Source organism: Sinohyriopsis cumingii, chromosome 3, assembly GCF_028554795.1.
Source record: "Sinohyriopsis cumingii isolate HCF-2022 chromosome 3, ASM2855479v2, whole genome shotgun sequence".
In the NCBI taxonomy this organism is placed as follows: domain Eukaryota; kingdom Metazoa; phylum Mollusca; class Bivalvia; order Unionida; family Unionidae; genus Sinohyriopsis; species Sinohyriopsis cumingii.
Window position 1 is genome coordinate 128,378,188 of NC_142963.1, and position 19,513 is coordinate 128,397,700.

Here is a 19,513-nt window from a genome sequence, read left to right on the forward strand (position 1 = left end):
ATTCTAGTGTATCATGCAAAACATAAATCTTTTCGAAAGCCAAGTCGGGACATTGAATCTGAAAACATGCAGATTGGGACCTACCTTAGGGAAGCTTTTTGCATCATATGTAAGCATTTTTTTCACTAAATATTCTCTGATTTTTTGGGTCCACTACACATGAAATTCTCAAAAAGGACACACCATTTCTCCTTCTGAAGTGCATTATATGCCACCACACAACGTGCCTCCATTTCAATATATACATTAGCTGAAGGTTAGACTCAAGCCTCTTCGACATACTTCAAAGAAACCGCCTGTTCTACAGTGAGTGAAAGCACTAGCAATTGATTGACAAATAAACCATGCCCTATTTTGTTATAACTAACAATGCCTAAAATGGGTATGAATTTATATTAACAGTTCAAATGTCTCAAGCTACCATAACTATTCCCACATTTTATATCCCACCTTATTTCCTTATTGTTAACTAGTATATGCATATAACACTGTTGACTCAATAACAAATTTTTTCTGAATTAGTTTTTTAGGGGCACATATGCTCTGTGATAAGTTTCTTCATTCCTTCTTTTAATTTAGTGATGGTAATTAATGCTTATATATATGGTACATTAATACCCATTGTTGAGTCATGTAAGTTTCATTGGTGGAAATGGAGATCCTAGTGCTTGTCGAAATTCTACAGCATTCAATGATCATTCTTGGGATTCAGGAAGCAATTCACTATAAGCAAAGCATGTAAAGCGCGGCAAAAATAAATTTCTGAACCCCTGGTTGATGGAGATGTCCTTTGTGATGCTAGCTATAAAAGGGGGGACATTTAATTACTGAATGCATGAAAACAACAGTCCCATTATATGTCACTTATCTTACATTGTAAAGTACGATCATAGGGTTTTAGTAATAAAATGTCATTAACTAAAGTTCTTTACAAAACTATTATTTGGAAAATAATATAAATAATATAGATTTGCTTAATACTTGACGTGTCTATTAAAAAAATGAGAGAGACACTGTAGATGTCAGGAAAGTAGATATTTTACATTTGATAATACATTTATTTCAGGTGACGACAGTCATACCTATGCACTAACGGTGATGCAGGATGCAAAGACCATGGAAGTAGCGAAGATCACTGCTATTAGTAAAAGTTAAATTGCCATTATCAGTGCCATGAGGAACACTTTCTTTGCGGCTTACTACAACCTGCATTCAACATGTAGGCAGCCCCGAAATTGTGATGGATCATCATGTGACATTCTGTAAACTTTAATAATGCAAAACAGTCATGTAATGATTTTATTTTGCAATATTATAGCTGTATTGCTTGTTGTCAATAAAGTAATAACTATCCCATCTTTTTCAATTTTCACTGCCTATTACATTAATAGACATGGAAAAATATTCCCTACTTGTTCTGGTGACATTTTTTGAAAATTGGCGAGAAAATAATGAGGTTGCCGAATTTTTGGCAACAACTTTTTAAAAGCCAGGACCATCCCTGCTGGCATATATTTTTTAAAAACTGCCTTCCCTGGGTACCATGTATGTTTAAATGGAACAGCTCTAACTATGTTTTAACCAATGTTTACAAATATAAAAACACACAAGAATGGTGTAAGAATACATCCTTTCTGTTTTAGGAACTAATAACTTATAGTTTTGTAAACATCTTTAATTACTTTTATAAACATCTTCTCTTTTGGACTCTGTCTGATGCTTATGTTTGAAATTTAATTTAGATTAAATAAACATGAATTCAACAACATCAGCAAATCTGAAACACAACTACTTCACCGTGTCTTTATTGGCAATGTACATACGATTTTACCTACCAAAAGTTCAGCTCCTTATAATTAAAGTTCCACCATGACCAATAATTTTTCTCCACAGCTCCATATCTTTATCTGTGCCATATGGGAGGACCAACATCTATTGCATAACTCAAGTGACTGCAAAGTGTTACATAACACAGGATAGTTTGTGCAAACACAAATGACCATGTTGCACAAAGACTTAAATGTAGAGAATAAATAGCAACCATCAGCAATGATACCTCCAAAAGTACAGAATGGATTTGTAAGCAAACCCTCATTTATCTAAAGAAATATGTCAGTACATTTCTTTGCAATTAGTAATTATTTTCCTATGCAAAAGAATTAGATTGGGCAGGTTTTGAACAGTGGAGGCAATTTTGGTATTTACTTTTACAACTGTAAAACCTGATAAAATAGCAAAACGTTTTGTTATTTATAGCAAAAACTTACCCACGTTGGCCACATAAATTTTATTGTGATAGATGAGAACCACACTAGCGGTGGTGCCACCAGAAATCACATTGTTCAGCTCATGTAGCTTGTTAACTGTTTCTGGATACTGTTGGTATGCTTCATGGTAACTCATACCCTGAAATAAATATCAAACAGACTTGGTTCTAAGTGCAAGTCCAACTGCATGACGCACAGACCCAGATCTGATGTTGCATCATGCACCTGTAGATCTGGAACTATGCAGCTTGTAAGGCATTATCCTGATATGCCAGTGCATTATGCAATGGCTGATGAAAGTCCATGCTATTTGAAGTTGGATTCGATTTATAAGTACCGTATTTACCAAAGATAATGGGACACAATAAAATAATAATTCTGTTCCTGTTCCAGAACTTACAGTGAAACATTATTTCACCTAGGTCATATGTCCCAATAATTGAGAAACAAAATAAATTTGTGTTGAATTTGCACCCCTCCCCACTGCATGTTGCAAGAAAATAGATAAACATTTATTTCATAATAAAATGAAAAAAATTAACCTTGAACTGTTATCATATATTCCTCTTTTAATTCATCATGAGCATTAATGAATAAAATATATCTATGAACTCTGAATATGTAGTGCAAGCACCCATACTGTAGCGTGTATCACTTATGTAAGGTAGCACATGACACATTGTTCACTGATGTGAACATAGAGAAACATATCGTGTTTAGTTGTACTCAATGTTATTCAACTAAAAGCTGGATCCAACAAAATCGTAAATGAGAGGAAAAGACAACTGCTATTCACACATAACACAATGTTAGGTGCAAAATAATCAAGACTGAATTATATCCAGGTCAACTATATGATAGTATCTCGCAAATAAAAATCATTATTTGAAAATACATTCACTTGAGTGCAAATGACAATCTTTTTGCGAGCATGGGTTACAAAAAGTATTATTGAAGAAATTTATTGCTGTGTATACTACTTACATGGAGACATCATTGCCTTAATTAATTGTATTAATTATGATTACAGATGGAATGCAAATAGAAGCAAGTGCGGTGAATAAACACAACTGGCAGCAAGCAATAAACTCAATGTTTGAACTTACTGACAGGATATCAAAGACAAAGGTTATTTTTATTACAAAGCAAGCCGACCTCAAAAGATGTCTTTGGATACTTTTAAGCCAAATTTTTAAAACCAACATGAAGGTTATTTTATCACAAAGCAAACTGACCTTGAAAGCTGACTTTGGTTTCTTTTAAAAGTGTGCCAATCATTTTTTAATACAAAGTTGGTCCACATAGGGAAGCTAAATTTGGTTCCTTTTCACTGGCATTCACAGAAATTATGAAAATAAACTGAAACAAGGGAACAATTTTTAACGTGATACAATATAGTGCTTCATGCATGGGCATCAATGAACCAACACTGCCCAGAAGAGTTGGAGAAAATACAACCATCTGATGTATTCGTGAAGGCCAGAAGAGAAGATGACTTCATTGACAATATGATCAATAACATGAATGAAATTCTATTGAACTTTGATCTCATTCCTGAACGGACCATCGATAAGACACACAACTGGTGCAGATTTTTTTAAAAATTACTTTAGGCCTTGCAGTTTCCATTTCAGGAGATGTGTTGCCTCCAATGATACTCTTTCATGGCACGAGAAAGCTAAAAACATATTTATGCACTGAAAGAATGGATAGTAGCAGGAGAAGGGTTGGGTTGATGATATGATGCTGCAGTGGATTCAAGCATTTATTTCAAGTATACAGTTTTATATTTTTAAAATAAAATTTCAATTGGAGTGCATTTTCCAACATGTGATTTTTGAATGAATTAAAAGGTGTCCCACAGCTTACCACCAAAAACAAACCGATGTGTCCCAGAATATACTGTGAACCAAAAATTACTTTAAAACACTAATTTATGGTCTCCAAACAAATACGGTGTCCCAACATATATGGTAAATAATGTATATACATTATCATTCTGGCAATTTCCTAACCTTTTATCATTAATAAAACTACTCTATTAATTGCCCGTCCTCATTTTGCTGTAACATTGCCACCTGCTTCACAATGCAAATAAAGATATATGAAATTGTTATGCTATACGTACATTTAATCTTGTGTCTGCTACATAGTTTCAATAAATTTCCCAACATGTTTTCTCAAAATGAAATTTTACATTATTCTGCTAATATCTTCTGAGTTTAAAATTTCAGTACATCTGGGTATCTTTTTATTCCAAGGAAATGACTGAAGAATTCCTCAAATCTGAGACAATTCTCAAACTTTCCTCAGAGAATAGAGGATCTTTAAAAATTAAAAATATTAATTTTTTAATTATTTTATTTTCTCACGCCTGAATAATGTTCAGTAAAAATTTCATAGTTGTTAAAGAAGTAATAGAATGATGTGCAAAATTCTCAACCTGAGGTAGAACACTGAGAATGTCTAGTGAGACAGGGCCAGGCCCCATGCTCGGAAAACATTTTTAGATTACCCAAAATAATACTGGAATATAAAGCTATGAAGAATTCTTTAATACTACTTCCTCATATTTACTTGCTTAATTTCCCTGACAAAGATGTACTGCAGCATGACAAAGATGTACTGCAGCATGACAAAAGTGCTGCAGCTGTGTGAAGCAACATTATGTAAATTTTACACAAAAAAGAAACTAAATAAAGAATTTTATTGACTTGCTTATTAGTACTATGTTGTATCACTATTAAAATAAATATTGTAATGTAATGCATTCTCACTGGAACATGCTGGTCTATACTTTTTGTCGTAAATAGGTATAGACTGCCATGGTATAATGAGCACTTTTAGTAGGTCACCAGCAGACTATCTCAGTGCCATTTCTTGTGAAATTGGAACCTGAGGGTTCTCCAGATATTTTCAATAAAAACTGGGTTCAGTGAGGACCATGTTAACAATCAATGTCATTAACAGTTTTCTACAGATGAATCCTTAAAGACATATGGGATAGCCAGATGTCATGCTAAAACAAGCACTGTATGTACTCACTCATAAGTTAAACTGAAAACAACAAAGATCCTGATCTGCCATAGTATTATGCATGAACAGATTAGGGTCCACGTTGTTTGTTCTGAGTACTCCTAACAAACTGCACAGACCCAGCTCTGCTGGCACATGATATGATGGCAGATCTGTATCTGTGCAATTTGCAGTTGGACTTGTCTTGTAAACAAGTGTAGATGGTAAACCCAGTTGGAAAAATGTTCTATACCAAAGGCCATATCCAGATTCTGGATATACTTTTCACTGTTCATAATGCCATCAATATTCACTAATGACCCCATTTCATAGTATGTCAAGCAACCCAACATAATAACAAAAATGTTCCCTTGTGGTATGTGTCACTGGGGTAGATCAAATTCACTGTATTTTCTCAAAATACTTATTGTGTTATGAAGACCAACCACCACCTGACACTCATCATTAAATAACACTTTACCCCACATATTCTACAAGGCCCTTCCTAATTTTCCTTACACCAATTAATTTGCCAAATGCTGTTCACTTTGGAGATACCAAACTTCTTCCCTACAACATGCTGGAAATATCCCTCACAATGCAAACATATCTGGACATTTTTGTACATACTGGTGTAAGCACTGACTGATTTAATTAATTTGTCAGATCAACCAAAGTATTTTAAATGATTTTTTACAAACTGAAATAAAACTGAAATAAAACCCAGTCATGATGAATATGAAGCTTCACTGACAACTATTTCTACAGCGATTTTCTGCAGAACCTCTTGTGATTACATTTTCAAAATCTTACCTTAGAAGACAGTTTTACCCAAACTTTTATCAACACTTCAGGTACTCAATCCTTCTTTCCTACACACAGCATGATACTCTTTTCATCAGGTATCATTTCTTTACACTTCAGAACCAATTTATTCCAACAATTTTGATTTACTCAGGATACATTTGACCTATTGACTTTCAAATCACCTTACTGGTGTGGATACTTAGCATTATGACCTATTGAATTTCAAATCACCTTACTGGTGTGGATACTTAGCATATGACCTACTGACTTTCAAATAACCTTACTGGTGTGGATACTTAGCATATGACCTATTGACTTTCAAATAACCTTACTGGTGTGGATACTTAGCATATGACCTATTGACTTTCAAATAACCTTATTGGTATGGATACTTAGCATATGACCTACTGACCTTCAAGTAACCTTACTGGTTTTTGTACTATTTACTTAAAAGATTTTTTAACTCTTCTACACGGCAGGGCATGATTGCATAACTTACACCCTAATGCAATGGAAACTTTGTCAGCATGACACAACACTTCTCTTATCATGCTGTCTAATGAGAATATTATTTCATCTGAGATTCTAAGCATCAGTTTTAGGAAATATGATAACAGTTGCAATTTACTGTTGTCCAAACAAACCTCTGGTAGCTGCATCTGAAGTGTTGTCTTCTCCGCCAGCAGGTCGTCTATTGATTCAAAGAAGCTCTTCTCTACTGCTATAAAGGCCTGATTAGGAAAAATGAAAACAATCAAAATTTATAATCAAAAGGCTCAATAATTTACGTACAAAAGAAAGCTCATAAATTACTATGAAAAGATAAATATCCTTAATGGATTATCATTATACTTCCATACCATTACATTTATCATATCATATAATAATGATGAAGGATCATCCTTCTTAACTGAAATCTACTACAGGATACACCTAGCTGACACATTGCAAAATTTAAAACCCTGAAGGGCTTGGGAGGCCTGTGATTTGATTTAATAATGATAAGTGGTCTGAGTTGGATGGTCAAATTTAAACTTGGCTGCAAATGAGAAAACCTGTTTTCTTCATGTCTTTATTATGAATAGCAATTGCAGAATAACCACAATGGAAACTATAGAGTTTACTGAACGTAGCATATGCCATTACCAAATTAAGGCTCTTAGTACACATATCTGAATAAGAAAAAAACAGGGACTGAAAACTCCTGTCAGGGAACCACAATATTTTCACTTTGGACCCAGCCATCCCCAACCCAACCCCAGCCTCAAAGTCCAATCAACTCAAGTCTCAGTGAAATCATCACAGGTACTGTGGATTAATCAATAGCATGGGTCTCAACTATGACCAAAATAAGAGGCATTTTCATGGGTACATAAATTTGTGGATTTGCCTGTCAAAGTTTGCAAATTTATAGGTATTTAATTTTGTAGGTTTGCCTCTACAAAGACCCAAAATAAAGAATGCAAATGAACAAAACCATCCAACAACAAATGGCAGTTACATCAATGGTTAAAACAATATTATCACTTGTATGGGCACAAACCAGTCTTTCAAAACAAACAGTGCCCATTCACCATCAGTACTTTCTGAGTACCATGGCATTAAAACAGTTGCTTAAGATTTTAAATTTAACTAAAATCGGCATTAATTTGTAAAATGTCATCATTCTAAATGTAAACCAAACTAAAATCTGCATTAATTTGTAAAATGTCATCATTCTAAATGTAAACCAAACACATGATCAACTGTCACTTATTCAATGCAATTGGCAGGCATTGTCAATATATGATGTATTTTGAACCAAACAAAGTGTGAAGATGCCAAATGAATTGAAAGACAATGAAATCGCTCCTTTGTTTGTGCCTGCTTCATGTATGACCCAACTTTAACCAATAAAGACAATAAAGACGAATTAAAATCATGCTTTCACAAATGGCATGCTAAACAGGTCATGGAGACCATCAGGGAAAAGGAAGAGGTCACTGATGAAGATTGGTGTATTGTATTAGTGAACCTTAAAACCTCATCAATTAAGCTGATTCATCCTGAATGGATAATTCCAGCTCCCACAAAAATGTGTGAAAAGAATGAACCTTTAGAGAAGGCTTGCCTTGCTAAATAAATTAAAAATTTCTGGATTATTTACCTGACATATGTCTGTGTGTACAAGCTGGCTTGATTTACATAATACAGTGGTTTTGTCCAAAATCAGTTGAAGTGTGAACTTCAAACAATCTGCTGTAATTAGTGCATATAGATTTCATTAGTAATTGTGCTTCAAGCAGTAGTTCTAGCATTTTACAGTCTTCTTGTTTATCTGGACTAATGAATAAAATTAGATGTGCTTTAAGGAGGATTTAAATTTTGCCAACAGTTCCATGTGAATAAAGAACAGATCTGAATAAGTAGGAAATCTATTTTTAATATACAAATATCATTTATTATTCTTTTCTTCATTTTTAGTAGCAATAGTATTTGAGTAACCTGAGCTTTTTCTCATTTTTTTAATTAAAATTTTTAAGGTTATAAAAACTAAATGCACGTAACAGCTAATATGTTTATCACCAGATTTCAGTAATCAAGTTGATTCATCACAAATAGCTTTGTCAACCTCAAGGAATGTTTGAATACAAACATGGGTTGGGTGCTTCTTCATCACGTGTGGCTAATTTTTGACTGGGTTTTTAAAGTCGTTGTGTAATGCAAATCCATGAAAATTAGTAAACCAAAGTATACTAAACTGTGTTGATGAAGATACAGGCAGAAATGAGAAATAAAACAGTAAAATCTAACAGGAAAATATACATGAATTTACCATTGTAACCAAAGAATATGCAATGAATTACATACATGGAGAGACTACAATGACAGTGCAAACCATATGTCACAGCACTGGACTCGGCATTAATTTGATTCGTTGGTTTGGGACCCAGGGATCAAGAACATATTTCAGCCCTCAACCATATTTCTATCTAAAAAGAAGGTGAAATAGACATTCTAATGACTGAGATAATGGTCAAAGGTGTTGCAGCCAAAGAATATGGCATTTTGTACCAAATTTATTACATCTAGCTTCCATTATCATTGTCTGAATGTGGCATTGTGGCGCTGAATTTTATCTGTCAGACAAATGCACAAGCTGACAAATTTACCAAAAAACTCAATTTGAATTTCTGTTAGCTTTTATTACTAATGGTGGCTTATAAGCAAAGACAGAAGTAATGAAGAAAGCACTACTTTATCAAGATCTTCAAATATATACAGATTGAGCCATTATGTACACTTTACACCTGAAACTTGGTAAATGCCTTTCTATCACAAATGAATCAGCAACAGGTACTAGGCTGTCTTACTTAAGCTACATTAAACCCTGGTTATTTTAGGAAGCATGAGCTTCAAAAACCACTTCTTGTGTATACTTTAAAGCAATGTTAAAAAGCCATGGAAAACAGTTCATGGTGACCCAGTTTTGGTGTGAAACACTTGTTCATCCTATGATGCCCAAACATTGCAACTTTAATAATGATAGTTAAAAAGGTATGAAACTTGACACACTACAATGTTTAATAAACTGTCAAGTAGGTCACAACTTCCAGTTTTGATGTGCATCACAATTTTTCATTTAAACTGTATATCCACTGAAAGTTTGGTCTTCACAGAGGTACTGAAATAACAGCTCTTGCCAAGGGGTGGGTGGGGTTAAAGGCCCAGACATGCAGACAGACAAGCAATATCAAACTTATTAAACGGTAATATAAAATGTAACAAGGAGATGACAAAAGTTTTATGGATAAATCATGTGCACCTGATAGAGAACTTCTTTGATTTCTTCATCTGTGGTCTTGTTTTGAAGCTGTCCCAGAAGAAGCTCAGCTGGCATCCTCTGAGCTGCAAAATTGGATGCCCTAGCACTGTCATGTCCATCAAACACTCCATACAAAAAAATATCATCCATTCTGAAAGGGGAAAACACAGGAACCGATGATCAAGAACTCATAATAAATCTTGAAATGTCTTTATGACATGATGTTTTCACCAGAAGACATCTTATCGACTCTAGGAGCGTCTATGATTCTGTTATACAGTTATTTGGTACTTCTGAAAGAGGGACAGGTACAAGGTGAACTTGTGTGCATTTGTATGTGATGATTCATTCTGGAGAAGCAGGGATAACATGATTTTCAAGATAGCCACTTGGGAATCCTGAATGTCTAGTTTTAGAGCCAACAAAATATCATAAGAAGTCTTTTAGTGAAAACCCTGTTATGATATGTGCTATTTATATGTATATTATGTGTGTTGAATTTCATCATTATAAATTGTAAGGGTCATTAATAAATAACATATTAAATGCTAATTTTCTTTATCATTGTGTTTGTGCTTCAAGATAAAATTATTTAAGTAAACACATTTCAGTTTCTGGACAGAAAGAAACATGATACAATTTGAGTTCAAGTAATGAGTTTTCTTGAAAAACTAGGCTGACCTAATTCCTGACTGGCAAGATGCTAAAGTACCTGACCATGTTGTCAAAGTTAGATTGATCAAGAATCAATATTTGACTGACGTCCATTTCTGTATTAAATCTTCTTTTATGTATTGCTTATTTACTGAAAAATAGTTATTCCTAGCATAAGCATCAGTCTAATGAGTCTGAATGCATGGGGCATATAAGCATAGTTTGAAGAATGCTAATTTTGAACAAAGTTAGTGATATCAAAGTTGCTGCTACTTCAGTTTTACATGTATTATCAACCTTTAACATAACTGGGGGTGGTAATCTTTTTCTTTCCCTCAAACATTTATATCTCACAACTTTACACTCAAAATACTTTTTATTCCACCCTTCTATGTTTTAAATAAAATTAATTATTAATGAAGAACAAGCTCATTTACTGCCTTGAAAGCACATAATACCTAATGATACGCATTTCTGGTAAAGTCAGATGTTGAACTTTAATTTCATCAGTTCCATACAAGCCTTGGAGAATGACACTAATTAGAGGTTGCTCTATTTTTCTTAATTCAGGCCAAGGCTTAACATATGGTGGTCCAAAGTATCTTGTTACAAGTCAATTTGCTCAAAATTGTTTGTTTTTTAGGTCTTCAAATACTTTAGACCCTTTTTCGCTATGTCATCTTTGAACTGTTTTCACGTTGTCACTTGTGCCCATGCAAGGCCAGCCACAAGAGATACATACAGCTTTACTAAGCATTTCTGATGATGCCACCTGCTGCAGAACGACATCACCCAAGTCTTTGTTATGCATTCATAGCATTCAGATCGCATCTCTACAAATGTTATTTTCAACAAAATATCTTTGCAATCAACTACCATGTTTCTCAAATACTTTCCAAAGGATGCTGAAAACATGACTAGTGTCACTAATACATAGAAGGCATGGAAGAGAGTGACTTTAAAATTTATAATTGAAGTAATACAATGGATGGAGGCAAACAAAGTGAAAATGTAAAAAAAGGAAATTTCAGTATTGAGAATTAAATTCCAAATAATCTTAGAACTACAGATACAAGTCCTAATGATTAAAGCTCTGAATAAGCTTCAGTGGAAATCCCAATTAAATACAAAGAAGCTGAAAGTGTTGATGTGCCTGTGATGACCTGTATAGTGGTTATGTGCCAAGTCTTCTCTCTCTTTCTCTCTCTCTCTCTCTCTCATATATTTTGATGTGACTGTGCACACCAGCATCATTGGAGAAATTTATGTCAAACATTCTGTCAAAGATACTGTTGTCCACCTCAACAAACTAATTTCTTGGTCAACATACCATGCAATGCACATAAACTGCTCATCACTCTTTACAGTAGTCTCCAATTGTCCGCAGTGACAAATGTATCCATTTGAACCAAATTTGACTGCATTTGTTAAAATTACAAATGTGCGTTGGCATTTTTTAATAATTTAAAATGTATAGCAATAAATCATTCCAGATAAGTGGACTATTATGTAATAAATCAACTGTAAATATAGTTCCAGGCTGTGTGCAATACAGAATTTTAAGTGTGCAATACGGAATCACAGACTAAACATCTCTGTCACATACCAGATCAGCATGTAATATTAAATGGGTAGGTAATAAAATTATAATTGTAACATTCACCATTAATGTGTGTCAGATACAACCATTTTGTAAAAGCAAGTTAATCTGTTGAACTACTTTATCATAAATAGTGAAAGCATGATGTCAATATCAGTAAGTCATAACATAATTCCTCAAGAAATTCTGTACTTACTGATGGAAACTACTGACATACTGATATAGTGAAAAAGTATCATGGTATGTACCACCAGAACAAATACCATGGTACACCAGAATACTGGTAATATGGCATATCTCAAAAAGAAAAGAGTGAGAAGCAACAAGCTTTGTAAAATTCAAAAAGAACTTAAGTTATTGTGAATTAAATCCCAAATTATCCTAGCGCTACATACTTAATGATTAAAGTTCCGAATAAACATAAGTTATATTCCAAAATAAATAATCCAACACTAGAAGTGTTGATGTGGTGGACAAGAGTCATGGTGTTGTGCCAAGGGTCTTTTACTGAATCACAATAATACATCCTAGAATAAATCTTTATTTGGAATTTCACTATAAACTCTAGCTAATGTCTCTTTCCAGAGAATATAACTATAGATGATGAGAACTTTGTATTTCCAGTGAATAAATAAATTGTTTAATAAATTCCAGCCCAAATGAAGTACTGGACACAACAATGATTTTGCCTCAAAATCTTGCAGCACAAATGAATAATTTCTAGAAAAACAAGATTATGTAGCCTTCTACTTGACCTCAGATCACAATTATCATTTTTTTATATAAAATATTACCTAATGGAAAATTTCATTCTAGAAGGATACAATTTTATTTTTAAATCTTAGTTATAATTATAAAATTACTGTTACTAAAATTATAATATAAAATGTGGAATACATCAGATAGGCCAGGCATATTGATAGGGGAAATCCAATAACCAAAACCCAGACCAAAATAAGTGTGTTTACTTCTATTAATAATGATCCTAATATTAAAACCATACTCATAGAGAAAATATTGGTTATGTATTAGTTATTTACAGAATAGTAAAAATTCAATGATTCAAATCCACTAGAAAGGAAACTTGATTTTGGACAAGGTCAAGTCCAAAATATAATTATTATTAGCACATAATGAAACTGAAATAAATAAAATTAAAAAATATCAAACAATGCAAATCAATATACACAACAATGAATACTTGTCAGTTGATGTAATTCAGCATTCTAACAATACCCCCACCATTTTTTTTGTGGGGTGGAATACTTAACCCCATAATAAAGATATTCTTCAGAAAATACTGAGATTATTAGAGAAATAAATTTACCTCAGTTTTGCTTTTACTTCATCAAATTTGACTTATTCAACAATATCTATCTGTTTACTGCATAATGAAAGTTGAGGGATCAGGATCATAGCAAGTTCTTCATAATGTATATACTCGCCTGTAAGTCGAGTCAAACTGCAAACAACACAGACCATGGTCTGCTGTAGCTGAGTGCACATGTAGATCAGTCAATGTTGTTTGTTCTACTGATTGCTCCTAACAAACTGCACTGACCAAGATCTGCTGGTGTATTATGCAATGGCAGATCTATGTCTATGCAGTTTACAGCTACACTCATCTTATAAACTAGTACATATGGTATATATGGTTCATAATGCAAAAGCTGAAATTCATCTTTCAAGCACTGCTCATGTCTACTGAACAGGAATCCCATGTGGTCAAGTGGTCTAAAGCGCTCACCATTACAGATCACTGCCATCTCACCTCTGTCTGCATGGGTTCGAGTCTTGGGCTCGGCTAATGTGGTTATGTGGGAAAGCTTGCCGGTAGCTTCTCGTGCTTTGGTTTTTCTTTCCGGGGTTTTCCTGGGTTCTTCCTCCACCATTTATAATGGCCACCATGTATAGCCTATCATGTGCTGAAAATGGTGTTAAACCCTATAACAACAACTACGTCTACTGAATAAGTGTAATGTAATTACTCCATATAAAAAAGTATTATAACAGTGGGAAAAGTCTGCATAAATCCATGTGCACATGAAGCACTGTAGTCAGAATAGCAAAAAACAAAAAGACAGTCACAAAGCACATACCTGTTCTTCATTAAAGATCCCTCCATGTTTGAGATGAAAATGTAAAAAGGTGTTTACTCATTAGGTAATTCCATTTAATCCAAAAACTGTTAATGGAACAACACTAAAGTCACAATTTCATATAAGATATTCTGCTGATCCAAAAATTTCAAGAAATAATATACCTAATTCATCAGCAACACAAAACTGTGGATGACAGCTTGTGTACATTTGATAGTAAATACATAATGGAAATTGCATCATAAGTCTTTGAACAAAGATGACCTTTCAATTCTTGGGTTGTAACTTTCTACACCTGACCTATGTCTGTTACTTCTAAAACATGTAAATCCAAACTTGTGCAATCTTCAGGCAGCTGAACTTATATCAGCAATAAACACACTACTTGAAAACTAAACTGAGGGAATTCTTGAATAAATCTATTAATGACACATTTTTCTACCAAAATTAATTAATAATAAATTTTTACGATGAACTGTTTAAATAGAATATTATGCCAAATTCCTGAATTTAACACAAAAAAGATTAAATAATAATAATAATAATAATAACAATACTAATTTTAGGTTTAATAATAATAATAATACATTTTGTACTGGTAATAATACTAATACTAATATTAATAATACAAATAATGATGATAATGGTATTTGATATGTTATATTTGTTCAAGGGCCAATTTTAAAAGCTGAACCTGCATTCAGAGTTAACCTGTTTACAAAGGTCATTTGAACCTTTTCCTATGGGTGGCTGCTGTTGACGTTTGGTTATATATATCTTCAATAATCAGTACCCTGTGTTACTTTGAGCTCTGATGTTCAGTACACATGTAGTTTTGCAAGATTCTAACAGTCACCTTTTGAATGCCAGTTGCAACAGATAGGCTAGCTGGAACAAACATAATAAAGTTTAGGATTAGTGAACAGTATGGTATGTCAGCGCTTCCTCTCTAAGTACTCCCCATACACCTCTATGCAACTGATCAGTCTGATTATCGAAATGCTGAATGACATTTGGTATTCACTCTTTGGTATGTTGTTCTGACGCTGGAAAACTGAACTTCCACTTGCAGGACTGTTTTATGTACAACCATCCACATGGCTGCTTTCAAACAATCAGTCTCTCAGCAAATCTTTTACAATGGATTCAGCCAAAAATTACTTGAAGCTAAATCAAGGCTGTATGAGGTTGAAGCTAGATCAAGGCTGTATGAGGTTGAAGCTAGATCAAGGCTGTATGAGGTTGAAGCTAGATCAAGGCTGTATGAGGTTGAAGCTAGATCAAGGCTGTATGAGGTTGAAGTTAGATCAAGGCTGTATGAGATTGAAGCTAGATCAAGCTGTATGAGGTTGAAGCTAGATCAAGGCTGTATGAGGCTGTGGTAAAGATGGATGTTGTACTCCTTCAGAAGTCAGCTACAATGGCAAATTTATGCACTGGTTGTTTTGTCAGGGACAAAAATTAGGTGGCATAAAAATGTCTAGTGTAGCTAGCTTAATCAAGCACATGTACAAAGATGACCATCCTTTTACATCAGAAAAAAATTTCATATAAAACTCTTTTGACATCCAACTACATCAAGCAATCTGTCCTCTCTGTTCATCTTCTCCAATCCAAACTTTATTATTTTCTCTTGAACTGGATTCAAAAATGTAAATCCAGGTTGATCACCTGACAATTTCATTCAGACACCTCTGGTCACTTTTTTATAACTATGGTCACTTTTTCATACCTCTGGTCACTTTTTTATATCTCTGGTCACTTTTTCATATCTCTGGTCACTTTTTGATACCTCTGGTCACTTTTTCATATCTCGTGAAAAGCTGTTTATTGATTTTAACTGGAGTCTGTGCTTGATCATATATCAGAAAATGTAGGACCCCTCATGAACAAAACTTTTTGAACTCTGAATGATTTTTTACTATATTAAAAAAGCTAACAAATTAATGACTGTTATAACAGAAATATATTCCACTATATATGAAACATCTATCAGCTGCACCCTTCACATCAGCCATTTTTCCCTCACCAATCAAAGACAAGTCTTTGAGAATGTGGGTTATCTTCTATGGATTTTCAATGATCTTTAAAGTGACAACACCACATAAAAATTGTAAGATATAATAAATAATTGCATCTGCAAACTTTAGCCAAGTCAGCTTTGATATCAGTTAGAAAGTATCATAAAAATACTGGATTTTACAGCATGCTTTTTGCATAGTAGCAGAATTGTTCTTCAACATTTTTTGCATAGTAGCAGAATTGATCTTCAACATTTTTACATCACCGCCATTTATTTATGTCACATGCACATATCTGCAGCAAGTGTCTGTTATGCTTCATGTACAGAGATAATTTTTTAATGTTACATTGTTAACTTATCAGCATTCAATTTATTGACTAGTTCAAAAACTGTAAGAAAATATTCTGAACTTATCAATGACTACCAGTCACATGCTAGATGCAGTTAATCCTTTTTCAGAGTCTTAGTAATGCAGCAGGAACTAACATTAGAACATGAATGTGTGCCTTAATTTGGTACTGTAAACCAATAGGCACAGTTAACTGGTTCTTGTGGCAGAGACAAGTTATATTTTGGAACATCACAGCTGATAAGAGAAATCACTCATATCTTAGCAAAATGTGACTTACCAAAAGCATCACCAGGATATATTCACTTGCAAGTCAGGTCCAACTGCAAACTGCACAGACCCTGATGTTATCAGAGGATTAATCAGTACTAGAACAAACAACATAGACCCATAGCATCTATGTTGTTTGTAGTTCCACCCAACTTAAAAGTGAGAAGATATGATATACCTAAAATGGAAGCTTTTATCTTCAAATTCATGTTCCTCCCTCCTATTTCCATCTTCCCTATAGATCTGATTGGTGGAAAACCCCACCCCTGAGAGCCTACAAACAGGCAGATCATCAGTCCAGCTGAGAGAATGGCTCCCCTGAAACAATAAGATATTTGCAAGGCATATCGATTTATTTAATATTAAAATAGGAATTCTACCAATCATCCTTATTATATTTCGTTCATAATTAGTGTGTTTACTTGTATTTAATGAACACACACAGAATGGAGAAATTTTTAAAACTAGAGATGCCAGATGTAGAAGAATCACTTGCTAAGACAGTTGCATGGTTTTGCTCAGATATATACAGCCTATGTACTGAACAAATTCACCAGTATTTATTGCTATATGCCATGACCTAAATGATATATCACCTCAAGCAAGACAATGGGAAATGAAATTCTACATCAACATGTTATTTCCCTCATCTGATCAGTCTAAAAGTGTGCCTTCAATTACATTAATTATTAAGTGGAAACATCCCAATCAGAATGGAATCCCATGCTGATCTAACTAAAACTTTTATATAGGTATTCACCCAAATCCACTAAGCAGACATTATGTTTTTTTTTTAAAACCAATGTGCAATGCTGTGTAGATGTTCAAACATACAAGTAAGAGCTAAACATGCATGGGATAATTATCTGCAGACAGGGGCTCATATTAATGCTTACAATTTTCCAATACATAATACATGTCCTATATATAATAATATATGGGAGGACACTATTTTAATTTCTCCTGAAACCTATTTAAGAACTAAAACTGATATTTCAAGTTATACTTCATGTAGCATAATAAATTTAGCATCAATGTTTGGTTCAAATGTTCAACATTTTACTAGTTTTAGATCCATAATAAATTCAACTTATTACTCTATCTTTAAGAAATGCCAGATTGATTTCCAATGTCACCGCTGGACATGGCCACATTCAAACTCACTTAATATGCAAGCGCAATGCACTAAATCCTCAAAGAAAATATTTTTTAGACACAGGCCCAGGGCTGGTGATTTTTAAACATTTTCACAAGCTCTGATTCAAATTCCACAAGCCATGACTCCAATTTCCATATGCCCAATATTTTTTACTATTATAATTAACACAAACACAATGTTGTAATTGCTGTACTTCAAATATGAAAAGATAAAAGACACAATCATATTAAAATGACATGTATGCTTTTTCAGATTTCAAAATATTCCATGTAAAGCAATGTTTTCCTCCAGGTCCTGAGGTCAGTGATCGTCTTCTTTACTCATCCATATTAGTAGTGTTTATGTTCATCAGTAGCCTTGCTTTTATATAGTTTCTCTTTACACTTTTTTGCTGATGCTCATAGATTCTGCTTAATCTGTTTAACCAGTGTTACATTACACTAGTGACAGTGTGACCAAGGGACTGCTGAATTATTATTCATTAAACTTTAACCTGAATCAACTTGAAGTTGAACAACACAATAGCAATTAAACAAGACCAAATATATTAACTAAATTTTATCTCTTAAACTGTGGGTGGAGAGGTTAATATATATCAGGGCTGACCAAATCCCATAGCCCGACATCCCAGACTAGTCATTTCTGAAGTCGAGCAAGTAAAATTTTCCAAGTCACTAGTCCGGGACAAGTGCTTTTAAAAAAGTCGGGCTAGTCCTTATTTTCGTGCTTTAATCACTATATCTACCTTTATTTGGCCAATCATGCTCTCCGGGTGTACTGAATACTTGATTCTACTCCTCTTCATGTATACATTTACATCCTGTTACCGCTTGACTGCATATTGGGATAAGCGACCAAATTATCGGCAAATAAAAACACATCAAACAAAAGAAAGTCAGTATGATCAATTAGCAGTGTTGTAAGAGGTTTTGTTGCAATGAGTTTACTCAATCTAGATCATAACCAGCGGCTCACTATGATTTTAATCCAGCGAATCACTGTAATTAAATTAATGAAAGGTACTTTACCGACATCAGTGTTGGTTTCCTTTATGAACTGATTAAATGACATTAATGATTCTTTAATTTATAATTGATTATACAGATGATTAACTTCCACGTGCAATATTGCGTTTGAAGTGAAACAATTACGCTAATTAATGATCTGTTTCAGTTCGTATTTAAAAGAGAAATTTGATCTTATGATCACTTTAGAAGTAGTTGTCAAGCAAGCTGATAGTTAATCTGTGGATAAAATGAGTTTGCTAAATTATTTTTGCAAGGAAGGTAATAACGGCGTTTCGGAGAAGGTAAATTTGTTTGAAAATGGAGGGATAAAACATAAGACGGATACTGAGTGTGCTTGTTATCCCTGTCTTGAATATATGACTCGGAAGGTGGCAGACATATACATGGACATATTTTTAAATCCATGAGCTAAAACATATATACATGAACCTGAAGAA

The 19,513-nt window shown here is 33.7% G+C and overlaps 1 protein-coding gene across 2 annotated transcripts in view; it reads right to left on the bottom strand.

The window, feature by feature from the left end:
- Positions 1 to 19,513, bottom strand: part of LOC149803819 (TGF-beta-activated kinase 1 and MAP3K7-binding protein 1-like) — a 33,023-nt gene that overhangs the window by 11,946 nt on the left and 1,564 nt on the right. Inside the window, exons 2-5 of one of the 2 annotated variants that reach the window (XM_089953629.1) lie at positions 17,068 to 17,207; positions 9,895 to 10,045; positions 6,734 to 6,820; positions 2,268 to 2,406 (exon numbers count right to left, since the gene is read on the bottom strand). In XM_089953629.1, coding sequence (XP_089809755.1) covers positions 2,268 to 2,406; positions 6,734 to 6,820; positions 9,895 to 10,045; positions 17,068 to 17,207 — 517 coding nt within the window. Of the gene's footprint in view, positions 1 to 2,267; positions 2,407 to 6,733; positions 6,821 to 9,894; positions 10,046 to 14,247; positions 14,710 to 17,067; positions 17,208 to 19,513 lie in introns of those variants that run through there. The other variant, XM_089953630.1, reaches the window with a different exon arrangement.